This window comes from Anomaloglossus baeobatrachus, chromosome 12 (genome assembly GCF_048569485.1).
Source record: "Anomaloglossus baeobatrachus isolate aAnoBae1 chromosome 12, aAnoBae1.hap1, whole genome shotgun sequence".
NCBI lineage: Eukaryota > Metazoa > Chordata > Amphibia > Anura > Aromobatidae > Anomaloglossus > Anomaloglossus baeobatrachus.
Genome location: NC_134364.1, coordinates 125,927,125 through 125,941,590, shown reverse-complemented (window position 1 = coordinate 125,941,590; position 14,466 = coordinate 125,927,125). Strand labels below are relative to the sequence as shown.

Genomic DNA, 14,466 nt, shown 5'->3' with positions numbered 1-14,466 from the left:
GGGTATCTACTGTATATAATTATATATACACAGCTGTTATAACCTGGGTATCTCCTGTATATAATTATATATGTACAGCTGGTATAACCGGGGCATCTTCTGTATATAATTATATATGTACAGCTGGTATAACCCGGGCATCTCTTGTATATAATTATATATTTACAGCTGGTATAACCTGGGCACCTCCTATATATAATTATATATGTACAGCTGGTATAACCTGGGCATCTCCTGTATATAATTATATATGTACAGCTGGTATAACCTGGGAATCTCCTGTATATAATTATATATGTACAGCTGGTATAACCTGGACACCTCTTGTATATAATTATATATGAACAGCCGGTATAACCCGGGCATCTCCTGTATATAATTATATATGTTCAGCTGGTATAACCTGGGCATCTCCTGTATATAATTATATGTGTACAGCCGGTATAACCCGGGCATCTCCTGTATATAATTATATATGTTCAGCCAGTATAACCCGGGCATCTCCTGTATATGATTTTATATGTACAGCCGGTATAACCCGGGCATCTCCTGTATATAATTATATATGTTCAGCCAGTATAACCCGGGCATCTCCTGTATATAATTATATATGTACAGCTGTTATAACCCGGGCATCTCCTGTATATAATTATATATGTACAGCCGGTATAACCCGGGCATCTCCTGTATATAATTATATATGTTCAGCCGGTATAACCTGGGTATCTCCTGTATATAATTATATATGTACAGCTGTTATAACCTGGGCATCTCCTGTATATAATTATATGTGTACAGCTGGTATAACCTGGGTATCTCCTGTATATAATTATATATGTACAGCCGGTATAACCTGGGTATCTCCTGTATATAATTATATATGTACAGCTGGTATAACCTGGGCATCTACTGTATATAATTATATATGTACAGCCGGTATAACCTGGGCATCTCCTGTATATAATTATATATGTACAGCTGGTATAACCTGGACATCTCCTGTATATAATTATATATGTACAGCCGGTATAACCTGGGCATCTCCTGTATATAATTATATATGTACATCCGGTATTACCTGGACACCTCCTGTATATAATTATTCATGTACAGCTGGTATAACGTGGGTATCTCCTGTATATAATTATATATGTACAGCCGGTATAACCTGGGTATCTCCTGTATATAATTATATATGTACAGCTGGTATAACCTGGGCATCTCCTGTATATAATTATATATGTACGGCCGGTATAACCTGGGCATCTCCTGTATATAATTATATATGTACAGCTGGTATAACCTGGACATCTCCTGTATATAATTATATATGTACAGCCGGTATAACCTGGGCATCTCCTGTATATAATTATATATGTACAGCTGTTATAACCCGGGCATCTCCTGTATATAATTATATATGTACAGCCGGTATAACCCGGGCATCTCCTGTATATAATTATATATGTTCAGCCGGTATAACCTGGGTATCTCCTGTATATAATTATATATGTACAGCTGTTATAACCTGGGCATCTCCTGTATATAATTATATGTGTACAGCTGGTATAACCTGGGTATCTCCTGTATATAATTATATATGTACAGCCGGTATAACCTGGGTATCTCCTGTATATAATTATATATGTACAGCTGGTATAACCTGGGCATCTACTGTATATAATTATATATGTACAGCCGGTATAACCTGGGCATCTCCTGTATATAATTATATATGTACAGCTGGTATAACCTGGACATCTCCTGTATATAATTATATATGTACAGCCGGTATAACCTGGGCATCTCCTGTATATAATTATATATGTACATCCGGTATTACCTGGACACCTCCTGTATATAATTATTCATGTACAGCTGGTATAACGTGGGTATCTCCTGTATATAATTATATATGTACAGCCGGTATAACCTGGGTATCTCCTGTATATAATTATATATGTACAGCTGGTATAACCTGGGCATCTCCTGTATATAATTATATATGTACGGCCGGTATAACCTGGGCATCTCCTGTATATAATTATATATGTACAGCTGGTATAACCTGGACATCTCCTGTATATAATTATATATGTACAGCCGGTATAACCTGGGCATCTCCTGTATATAATTATATATTTACATCCGGTATAACCTGGACACCTCCTGTATATAATTATTCATGTACAGCCGGTATAACCTGGGTATCTCCTGTATATAATTATATATACACAGCTGGTATAACCTGGGTATCTCCTGTATATAATTATATATGTACAGCTGGTATAACCGGGGCATCTTCTGTATATAATTATATATGTACAGCCGGTATAACCTGGGCATCTCCTGTATATAATTATATATGTACAGCTGCTATAACCTGGGCATCTCCTGTATATAATTATATATGTACAGCTGGTATAACCTGGGCATCTCCTGTATATAATTATATATGTACAGCTGGTATAACCTGGGAATCTCCTGTATATAATTATATATGTACAGCCGGTATAACCTGGGCATCTCCTGTATATAATTATATATGTACAGCTGGTATAACCTGGGCATCTCCTGTATATAATTGTATATGTACAGCTGGTATAACCTGGGCATCTCCTGTATATAATTATATATGTACAGCTGGTATAACCAGGGCATCTCCTGTATATAATTATATATGTACAGCTGGTATAACCTGGGTATCTCCTGTATATAATTATATATGTACAGCTGGTATAACCTGGGCATCTCCTGTATACAATTATATATGTACAGCTGGTATAACCTGGGTATCTCCTGTATATAATTATATATGTACAGCCGGTATAACCTGGGTATCTCCTGTATATAATTATATATGTACAGCCGGTATAACCTGGGCATCTCCTGTATATAATTATATATGTACAGCCGGTATAACCTGGGCATCTCCTGTATATAATTATATATGTACAGCCGGTATAACCTGGGCATCTCCTGTATATAATTATATATGTATAGCTGGTATAACCTGGGTATCTCCTGTATATAATTATATATGTACAGCTGGTATATCCTGGGCATCTCCTGTATATAACTATGTATGTACAGCCGGTATAACGTGGGCATCTCCTGTATATAATTATATATGTACAGCCGGTATAACCTGGGTATCTCCTGTATATAATTATATATGTACAGCTGGCATAACCTGGGTATCTCCTGTATATAACTATGTATGTACAGCCGGTATAATCTGGGTATCTCCTGTATATATTTATATATATACAGCCGGTATTACCTGGGTATCTTTTCTATATAATTATACACATTGGGTATTTAAAGTATTCACACCCCTTTACATTTTTCATTCTTTGTTTCATTGCAGCCTTTTAGTAAATTCAAAAATGTTCATTATTTTTCTCATTAATGTACACTCTGCCCCCATCTTGACAGAAAAAAACAGATATGTAGAAATTTTTGAAATTTTTTAGACAAGAAAAACTGAAATATCCCATGGTTATAAGTATTCAGCCCCTTTGCTCGGTATAACACATGGTGATAAGTATTCACACCCTTTGCTCAGACACTCATATTTCAGTCACATGCTGTCCATTTCCTTGTGATCTCCTTGAGATGGTTCCTTCATTGGAGTGCAGCTGTGTGTAATTACACTGATAGGACGTGATTTGGAAAGGCGCACACCTGTGTATATAAGACCTCACAGCGCACACTGCAGGTCACACCAAATGAGGATCATGAGGTCAAAGGAACTGCCCAAGGAGCTCAGAGACAGAATTGTGGCAAGGCACAGATCTGGCCAAGGTTACAAAAGAATTTCTGCAGTACTCAAGGTTCCTAAAAGTACAGTGGCCTCCATACTCCTTAAATGGAAGACGTCTGGGACCAGCAGAACTCTTCCTAGACCTGGCTGCCCAGCCAAACTGAGCAATCGTGGGAGAAGAGCCTTGGTGAGAGAGGTAATGAAGAACCCCAAGATCACTGCGGCTGAGCTCCAGAGATGCAGTAGGGAGATGGGAGAAAGTTCCACAAAGTCACTATCATTGCTGTCCTCCACCAGTGGGGCCTTTATGGCAGAGTGGCCCGACGGAAGCCTCTCCTCAGTGCAAGACATATGGAAGCCGCATAGAGTTTGCAAAAAAACACATGAAGGACTCGCAGACTATGAGAAATAAGATTCTCTGGTCTGATGAGACGAAGATAGAACTTTCTGGTGATAATTCTAAGCGGCATGTGTGGAGAAAACCAGGCAATGCTTATCACCTGCCCAATACAATCCCCACAGTGAAGCATGGTGGTGCCAGCATCATGCTATGGGAGCAGGGACAGGACGACTGGTTACAATGGAAGGAAAGATGAATGTGGCCAAGTACAGAGATATCCTGGAAGAGAACCTCTTCCAGATGCTCTGGACCTCAGACGTGGCTGAAGGTTCACCTTCCAACAAGACAATGACCCTAAGCACACAGCTAAAATAACAAAGGAGCGGCTTCAGAACAACTCTGTGACCATTCCTGACCGGCCCAGTCAGAGCCCTGACCTAAACCCAATTGAGCATCTCTGCAAAGACCTGAAAATGGTGTCCACAAACGTTCACCATCCAACCTGACAGAACTAGAGAGGATCTGCAAGGAAGAATGGCTGAGGATCCCCAAATCTAGGATCCCAAGAAGACTCATGGCTGCACTAGGTCAAAAGGGAGGGTGCCTCTACTCAATACTGAGCAAAGGGGCTGAATACTTATCACCATGTGATATTTAAGTTTTTCTTGTTTAAAAAATTAGCAAAATGTTCTACATTTTTGTTTTTTTCCTGTCAACATGGGGGATGGGGGCAGAGTGCACACTAATGAGAAAAACATGTACCAAATGGCTGCAATGTAACAAAGAGAGAAAAATGTAAAAGGGTGTGAATACTTTCCGTACCTAACCTAGGCATCCCCTCTATATAGTGATATGTGTACAGAGGGTATAACTGAATATAATGTGGGTAGGGAGAACATTTTTCATGTGTTCTTTACCTCATTGCCACTTACATGTGGGAGGAGGATAGTGAGATGTGTAAGAATACAGTATGGCTGCCATTATAGCTTCTATAGATTGTCATTGTCACCCTACTTTCCCCGACTCCTGATAGGCAGTGATAACCCCTCCTCATGGTATATGCCATAGATGATGCCTCTTCCTAATTTCTTCTTTTCTCTTACAGGACTCAATGTTTTCTCTGGCCCTGAAATGCCTTATCAGTTTATCCTCCATCATTCTGCTGGGATTGATCATTGCGTATCACGCTCGCGAGGTGCAGGTAGGTGACCCCGTTATTATACCTGCACAGCTCCTGTCTTCTCATTATCACCACAATCCCGTATTGTTGTGGTCCTATAACCAGAGACGACCTTACACTGTACTGTATGTTAGTGTCTGTACAATACAACAGTGTCCAAATGACCGTACCATATAGTGCCTGTGTAAAAGCGCAGTGTGTAATCCAGCTCACATTACAGTATCTATAATCCCTGCCCTTCACCTCCCGCAACTGTCCTGTAATCACTGTAGATTACTGCTTTTAACTGTCCTCTAATCCCCATCCATCACTGCCTGTAACTATCCTCTAATCTAAGCCCCTCACTGCCTGTAATTGTTCTATAATCCCTGCCCATCTCTGCTTGTAACTATCCTCCAATCTCCATCCATCACTGCCTGTAACTGTCCTCTAATCTCTGCCCCTCACTGCCAGTAACTGTCCTATAATCTCTGCCCTTTACTGCCTGTAACTATCCTCTAATCCCTGCCCCTCTATGCCTGTAACTATCCTCTAATCTAAGCCCCTCACTGTCTGTAATTGTTCTATAATCACTGCCCATCTCTGCTTGTAACTGTCCTCCAATCTCCATCCATCACTGCCAGTAACTGTCCTATAATCTCTGCCCTTTACTGCCTGTAACTATCCTCTAATCTTTACCTCTATGCCTGTAATTGTCCTCTAATCTCTGCCCCTCACTGCCTCTAACTATCCTCTAATCCCTGCCTCTCACTGTTTTCTAATCCTGCCCCTTTCTGCCTTTAACTGTCATCTAATCCCTGCCCTTCTATGCCTGTAATGTTCTCTAATCCCTGCCCCTCACTGCCTGTAATTGTTCTATAATCCCTGCGCATATCTTCCTGTAACTATCCTCTAATCTTTGCCCCTCATGGCCTGTAACTGTCCTAATCCGTGCCCCTCTATGCCTGTAACTGTCCTCTAATCTCTGCCTCTCTTTGACTGTAATTGTTCTTTAATCCCTGCTAATCTCTGCCTGTAACTGTCCTGTAATCTCTACCCCTCACTGCCTGTAACTATACTTTAATCCCTGTCCCTCACTGCCTGTAACTGTCCTGTAATCCCAGACAACCACCTGTAACTGTCCTCTCATTAATTGTAAAAATCCTTTAATCCCTGCTTCTCACTACCTGACTGTCCTATAATCTCTGCCACTAAGTACCTGTAACAGTCTTCTTATTCTCAGCCTTTCCTACCTGTAACTCCCGTAATGCCCACCCCTATCCGCCTGTAACTGCCTTGTATTCCTTGCCAGTAACTGCTGGATTTTAATCCCTGTCCTTTACTGGTTTTACTATACTGTAATCCCTGAACCTATCCGCTTCTAGCTATTCTCTAATCCTCGCCCCTCACCACCTGTAACTATACTCTTCCCATATTTGCCTGTAACCATCCTCTAATCCCTGAATGTCACTACCTATAATTGTCCTCAAAACCATGCCCTTCACTGAATGAATTTATCCACAAATCTGTGCCCTTTACTTCCTGAACCCATACCGTAATCCCTAACAACACAACCTGTAAGTGTCCTTTATAGCCTGGCCCTAACTGCTTGGACATATTCCCTAATTCCGGACTCTCACTGCTGTAAATGATTTATAATCCCTGCCCTTCACTGCCTCTTTTGGTTTTTTTACACCTCTGATCCCTACTCCTCACCCCTCACTGCCTGTAACTACAGAGGGATCTATTCCTATATATTATATAGAGTCATTACACACAGAGGGATCTATTCCTATATATTATATAGAGTCATTACACACAGAGGGATCTATTCCTATATATTATATAGAGTGATTACACACAGAGGGATCTATTCCTATATATTATATAGAGTCATTACACACAGAGGGATCTATTCCTATATATTATATAGAGTCATTACACACAGAGGAATATATTCCTATATATTATATAGAGTCATTACACACAGAGGGATCTATTCCTATATATTATATAGCGTGATTACACACAGAGGGATCTATTCCTATATATTATATAGAGTCATTACACACAGAGGGATCTATTCCTATATATTATATAGAGTCATTACACACAGAGGGATCTATTCCTATATATTATATAGAGTCATTACACACAGAGGGATCTATTCCTATATATTATATAGAGTCATTACACACAGAGGATATTATATAGAGTCATTACACACAGAGGGATCAATTCCTATATATTATATAGAGTCATTACACACAGAGGGATCTATTCCTATATATTATATAGTCATTACACACAGAGGGATCTATTCCTATATATTATATAGTCATTACACACAGAGGGATCTATTCCTATATATTAGATAGCTGTACTACCCGGCTTCGCCCGGGTTAATAACTGCTGTTAACAAAATAGAATGTATTAACAAAAATGTATTCTGCACACAAAAACCACAAAACAAATAGAAATGGAAATATTAAATTGTTGCCTATATTAACCAATCAGAGCTCAGATTAATTAATCGTAGCAAAATAGAAGCGCCACACTCGGGGATATGAACACACACACAATGCGCCACACACTACCACGTGCTTGAACACATATACCACCCTCAGCACACATCTCACCACACATACACCAACCTCACCACATAATCGCCCTAAACACACACAAGTCTGGTACATATATCACCCTCAGCACACATCTCACCACACATACACCAACCTCACCACATAATCGCCCTAAACACACACAAGTCTGGTACATATACCACCCTCAGCACACATCTCACCACACACACACCAACCTCACCACATAATCGCCCTAAACACACACAAGTCTGGTACATATACCACCCTCAGCACACATCTCACCACACATATACCAACCTCACCACATAATCACCCTAAACACACACAAGTCTGGTACATATACCACCCTCAGCACACATCTCACCACACACACACCAACCTCACCACATAATCGCCCTAAACACACACAAGTCTGGTACATATACCACCCTCAGCACACATCTCACCACACATACACCAACCTCACCACATAATCACCCTAAACACACACAAGTCTGGTACATATACCACCCTCAGCACAAATTTCACCACACATACACCAACCTCACCACATAATCGCCCTAAACACACACAAGTCTGGTACATATACCACCCTCAGCACACATCTCACCACACATACACCAACCTCACCACATAATCGCCCTAAACACACACAAGTCTGGTACATATATCACCCTCAGCACACATCTCACCACACACACACCAACCTCACCACATAATCGCCCTAAACACACACAAGTCTGGTACATATATCACCCTCAGCACACATCTCACCACACACACACCAACCTCACCACATAATCACCCTAAACACACACAAGTCTGGGATTATCCTTCACAAATAAAAATCTGATTAATAAGCAGCCAAACTACAAGAACAACAAATGTACCATATAGGAAATATGGCAGCTGTCAGTCACATGACCTGTCTATATGTGTATGTGTGAGCTAATATATACTGTCAGGGGGAGGGCTTTCTGTTGCCTGGAGATTTATCAGGCTGCCAATAGCAACCAATCACAGTTCAGCTTCTATTTTGCTACAGTTAATTAATCTGAGCTCTGATTGGTTAATATAGGCAACAATTTAATATTTACATTTCTATTTGTTTTGTGGTTTTTGTGTGCAGAATACATTTTTGTTAATACATTCTATTTTGTTAACAGCAGTTATTAACCCGGGCGAAGCCGGGAACTACAGCTAGTATATATATATATATATATATAGAGAGAGTTTTTACACACAGAGGGATCTATTCCTATATATTATATACAGTCATTACACACAGAGGGATCTATTCCTATATATATATATACTAGCTGTACTAATCGGCTTCGCCCGGGTTAATAACTGCTGTTAACAAAATAGAATGTATTAACATTCCCGGGATAGAATGTATAAATAGAATGTATTAACGCCCGGGATAGTAACTGTCTCTCTGCTTCTCTCCAATTCTCTGTCTGTCTCCCCCTCTGTATATATCTCTCTGTCTCTCTCTCTATCTTTGTCTGTCTGTCTCTTTCCCTGTCTGTCTCTGACTGTCTCTGTCTCTTTCTCCATCTGTCTCAATCTCTTTCCCTGTCTGTCTGTCTGTCTATCTATCTCTTTCCTTGTCTGTCTATCTATCTCTGTCACTTTCCCTGTCTGTCTCTTTCCCTCTCTTTCCCTGTCTGTCTGTTTCCCTGTGTCTGTCTCTTTACCTGTCTGTGTCTGTGTCTTAACCGGTCTCTCTCTTTCCCTCTCTTTCCCGGTCTGTCTCTTTCCCTGTCAGTCTGTCTCTTTGTCTGTCTCTTTGTGTCTGTCTCTTACCCTGTCTATGTCTGTTTCTTACCCTGTCTGTGTCTGTCTCTTTCCCTGTCTGTGTCTGTCTCTTTCCCTGGCTGCATTGTGACACGCCAACATTCCATATAAAGGCGTGGCTGCGCATTCTTCTGAAGTTCTGGCTGCACTGTGGCTCCCAGCTCCATTCTCTTTAATGGAGGCAGGTTTTTTGGCGAATAACTGTAAAGAGCGGGGTTAAAATTTCCCCTCGAAAAATAGCCTATGACGCTCTCGGGGTCAAGAAGTGTGAGTGTGCAAAATTTTGTGACTGTAGCTGCGACGGTGCGGATGCCAATCCCGGACATACACACACACACACACACATACACACACACACACATTCACACACACACACACACACACATTCACACACGCACACACACACACACACACACACACGTACACACACACACACACACACACATTCAGCTTTATATATTAGATAGAGTCATTACACACAGAGGGATCTATTCCTATATATTATATAGAGTCATTACACACAGAGGGATCTATTCCTATATATTATATAGAGTCATTACACTCAGAGGGATCTATTCCTATATATTATATAGAGTTTGTGTCTGTCTCTTACCCTGTCTATGTCTGTTTCTTACCCTGTCTGTGTCTGCCTCTTTCCCTGTCTGTGTCTGTCTCTTTCCCTGGCTGCATTGTGACACGCCAATATTAAATATAAGGGCGTGGCTGCGTATTCTTCTGAAGTTCTGGCTGCACCGTGGCTCCCAGCTCCATTTGCTTTAATGGAGGCAGGTTTTTTGGTGAATAACTGTAAAGAGCGGGGTTAAAATTTCCCCTCAAAACATAGCCTATGACGCTCTCGGGGTCCAGAAGTGTGAGTGTGCAAAATTTTGTGGCTGTAGCTGCGACGGTGCAGATGCCAATCCCGGACATACACACACACACACACACATACACACACACATTCAGCTTTATATATTAGATTATATAAAGTCATTACACACAGAGGGATCTATTTCAAGTGTTTATGCAGAGTGGGAAAAAATTCCTAGAAAGGAAGAGAGAGAGGCAGCACTTTTTTGGGTGCAGTATTTTATGATCACAAGGAGTGCTTGAATGGTAATGCAATCACCTTGAGGTAAAATTGATCGTGCATGTAATCTAGGGAACCCGTCTGTCACGTGGTCCTTCTCCGGTATCACACAATCAACAGAGCGAGAGATGAGTGAACAATCCAAAGAACCTTTATTCCATGCAATCCAAAAGGTCCATAAAATAATCCACCACACAGAGGGTAAAATAGTCCAGGAACATGGATACAGTCCAGTAAGCAAAAAATGTCTATTTCTCTCTGGATGAATCTTCCTGCTTGTCTCTTGTCCTTCTCCATACTGAATAATCCCCCAGGTAAGCAGAGAGGTTGGGTGGATTCAAGGCCCCCCCTCCCCCACACCTAGGGACAGAAGCACTGCAGGGGGTTATTAACCTGCAGACAGGACAAATAATACATAGAACGGACAGAGCACCACGGCTAAAATACGAACCTACAGAAAATGATGCACAACCCACAATATCACACCATCACACCACACCGTCTATCCGGCAGTAGAAACATTATTGGGTCTGTTCTGAGAGAGGTCTCTGGTTCCCTCATCCCCAAGGTTCATTCTATTTTATTATGTACGGCACAATTTTTAGACTGTGGTTGTTGTTTTTATTTTTTTCTTTTAATAAGATTATGATTTCAAGTTCTCAGGCCGAATGACATTTCAGATAAAATTGATTATATACAGTAAAGCGAGACAAGTGGTGCACAATCAACTATGTGTGATAAATAGATAGGAGTTCCCAAGCCTCCGTCTAAACAGAGACATCTCATTACAGATACCTCATCTGTTACTGATTCACTAATCAATTTCTTACCTTGCCTGCGGCCAGTACTAAAGGAGACTATATGTGTATATATATATATATATATATATATATATATGTATATATATATATATATATGTATATATATATATATATATATATATATATATATATATATATATATATATATATATATATCACACTCATAAGGGCACTATTATGATGAAGGAAGATACTGCCAAAACGCGTTGTATGGCAAACAATGTTTGTAAAATTGTTAAATTTTTAATAAAGACAGCGTCAGTGTAAGTGGATCTGGTTATTTCGTACCTATTCGTCTAAGCCACTGGATTGTGCGTGGACCGCGCTTCTCCTTTTGTCTTTTTATTTCACGTGTTTATTTTCTGTTAATGTTGATGATTATGGGTTACAGCCAATGAAAACCCAGAAGTCATTATCTCAGAAAATTAGAATATTTTATAAGACCAACTGAAAACATGATTTTACACTCAGAAATGTTGGCACCTCCTGAAAAGTCTGTACAGTAAATGCCTCAATACTTGGTTGCGGCTCCTTCTGCATGAATTACTGCATCAATGCGGCAATGTGGCCTGGAGGCGATCAGCCTGTGGCACTGCTGAGGTGTTATGGAAGCCCAAGTTGCTTTGATAGCCGCCTTCAGCTCGTCTGCATTGTTGGCTCTGGTGTCTCTCATAGATTCTCTATGGGGTTTAGGTCAGGTGAGTTTTCTGGCCAATCAAGCACAAGTGGGTTAGTAAACCAGGTACAGTGGAACCTTGGTTAACGAGAACAATCCGTTCTGGGAGTGTGCATGTTAACCGTTATTCGTTCAGCAAAGCAAGATTTCCCATAGGAAATCATTGGAATGCAGACAATTCGTTCCACAACTTGTTAAATATCCCATCCTGGTTCCCTATTATGTTATTCCACACATGCACCAACACACAAACACGTACAAACACACACAAACACACAAGCACGCACGTGTGACGCCCTGGCCGGGCCAGGTAGCCACAAATAGGGCCCCGCATTACACCTTTCCCTCACAGGTGACATCAGTCAACCTTAAAACCCTAGTCACCTCCCTCGGGGCTTGATAGATACACCAGAGGGCGGAACCAGGCGGTTAGAAGACGCCCACCTAGGAGTTTTAGACATCCATAGGGCGGGAAACAGTTCAGTTCAGTGGAGTCGAGTTCAGATCAGTTTTAGAGTTCAAGGAGAGTGGAGGTCAGGCCTGTGTCTCAGGCCTGAAGGAAGACTGACAGGTACCAGGGTAGGAGCCCGGGTGCCTTTGGCTAGGAGGCAGACGGTGGTCTCCGTCTGCAGGAGCCGGGAAGACGGCTCGGTGGAACCGAGGTGGACCGGGACAGGGTTGTAGCCCGCCTGTACCGACCCGGGGAACCGACTCGGAAACCGGAGCACACATACTCAGACCCTGAAGCTAGGTCCAGAAGCGACTGGAACTGGTTAATTAACTGATTGAGGCCAGGACTAGAGGTCCTGTCCCACCCAAAGTCCCGATTGAAGGCAACAGCCCATTGAGGGGGATAAAAGGCCACCGCCACAGCTCAGAGATCCCACGGGCCAGCGTCTGCGGGCAAGGGCTCCTTAGGCCACATCAAGCCGGGAGCGGACTCCTGGAGTTGCAAGCACAGGCAGTCCCCCGTTCTAAAACAGGTGCAGGAGAAAGACAGAGACCACCAGCCGGGTGGGGAACCAGAACGCAGCCGGCTGCGGGCACCGACCACCATCACCTTGGTTTACCAGAGACTCATGTGTTTTCTTAATAGTGAGTACACCAGCACCCTGCGATCGCCCATCTCCCTGCACCACCAAACCGCAACGGGTCCCGGGGCCACCATCCCTGCCCACGGAGGGGTTAACAACTTGCTGCACAACATCTCCCCCGGGTGCCCCGTAACTGCAGCGGTGGTGTCCAATATAATTACATACCGTGGGTGGCGTCACAAACCTAGTACGGCCCAGCCCGTACATATACGTCCACCAAACCCCCCTTTTTATTCGTGTCCGCGGGATCCCCCGGGTCCGGAGACTCTCGAGCCACCCACCGGAAGGTCCAGACCCGAGCAGCGGCAGGCTGCTGGCACGGGGGCGGCACACACGCAAGCACACACATATTATGCTCACCTTACCTTCCGTTCCATCGCCGGCCTCCTGGCATTTGCTGTTCTCTAGTACGGGCTGTGTATCGGGTAACCATCATGACGAGGGAGGAACTTCCGTACCCAGAGCGCTGACGTCAAAGGCAGGAGCCGCTGCTTTTGAGTAGCGGTGACAGGAAGTTCCTGCTTCGTCGCGATGCCTGCCGATACACAGCCTATACTGGCGAACTACAGGACCCAGGAGGCCGGCGATGGAACGGAAGGTACACATATTATGCTCACCTTACCTTCCGTTCCATCACCGGCCTCCTGGATCTTGTAGTTCGCCGCAAGGATTCCTCCCTTGTCGCGATATACCGGCGAACTACAAGAACCATGAGGCCAGTGATGGAATGGAACGGAAGGTGAGCATAATACTGTATGTGTGTGCGTGCGTGTGTGTTTTGTGCGTGCTTGTGTGTTCTTGTGTGGACTGCAAGAGCGGGTTACAGCGTGATGGATGTACGGAACCGGAAGTGTGTGCGGTGAGGATTTCGCTCATCCAGCAAAGCTTTCTCGTAAACCGAGTTACAAATTTACAGAAAGCTTTGCTTGTTAAGCGAAATTCTCGTTAACTGGGTTACTCGTTAAGCGAGGTTCCACTGTATGGGTGCTTTTGGCAGTGTGGACAGGGGCAAGTCCTGCTGGAAAATGACATTTCCATCTCCAGAAAGCTTGTCGGCAGAGGGAAGCATGAAGTGCTGTACAATGTCCTGGTAGACGGCTGTGCTGACTTTGGTCTT

At 42.5% G+C, this 14,466-nt stretch overlaps 1 protein-coding gene across 1 annotated transcript in view; it reads left to right on the top strand.

Annotated features, from left to right (window-relative positions):
• Positions 1-14,466, top strand: part of KCNN3 (potassium calcium-activated channel subfamily N member 3) — a 165,321-nt gene that overhangs the window by 46,951 nt on the left and 103,904 nt on the right. The window contains exon 3 of the mRNA XM_075330999.1: positions 5,212-5,307. Within this exon, the coding sequence (XP_075187114.1) occupies positions 5,212-5,307 (96 nt within the window). The remainder of the gene's footprint in view (positions 1-5,211; positions 5,308-14,466) is intronic.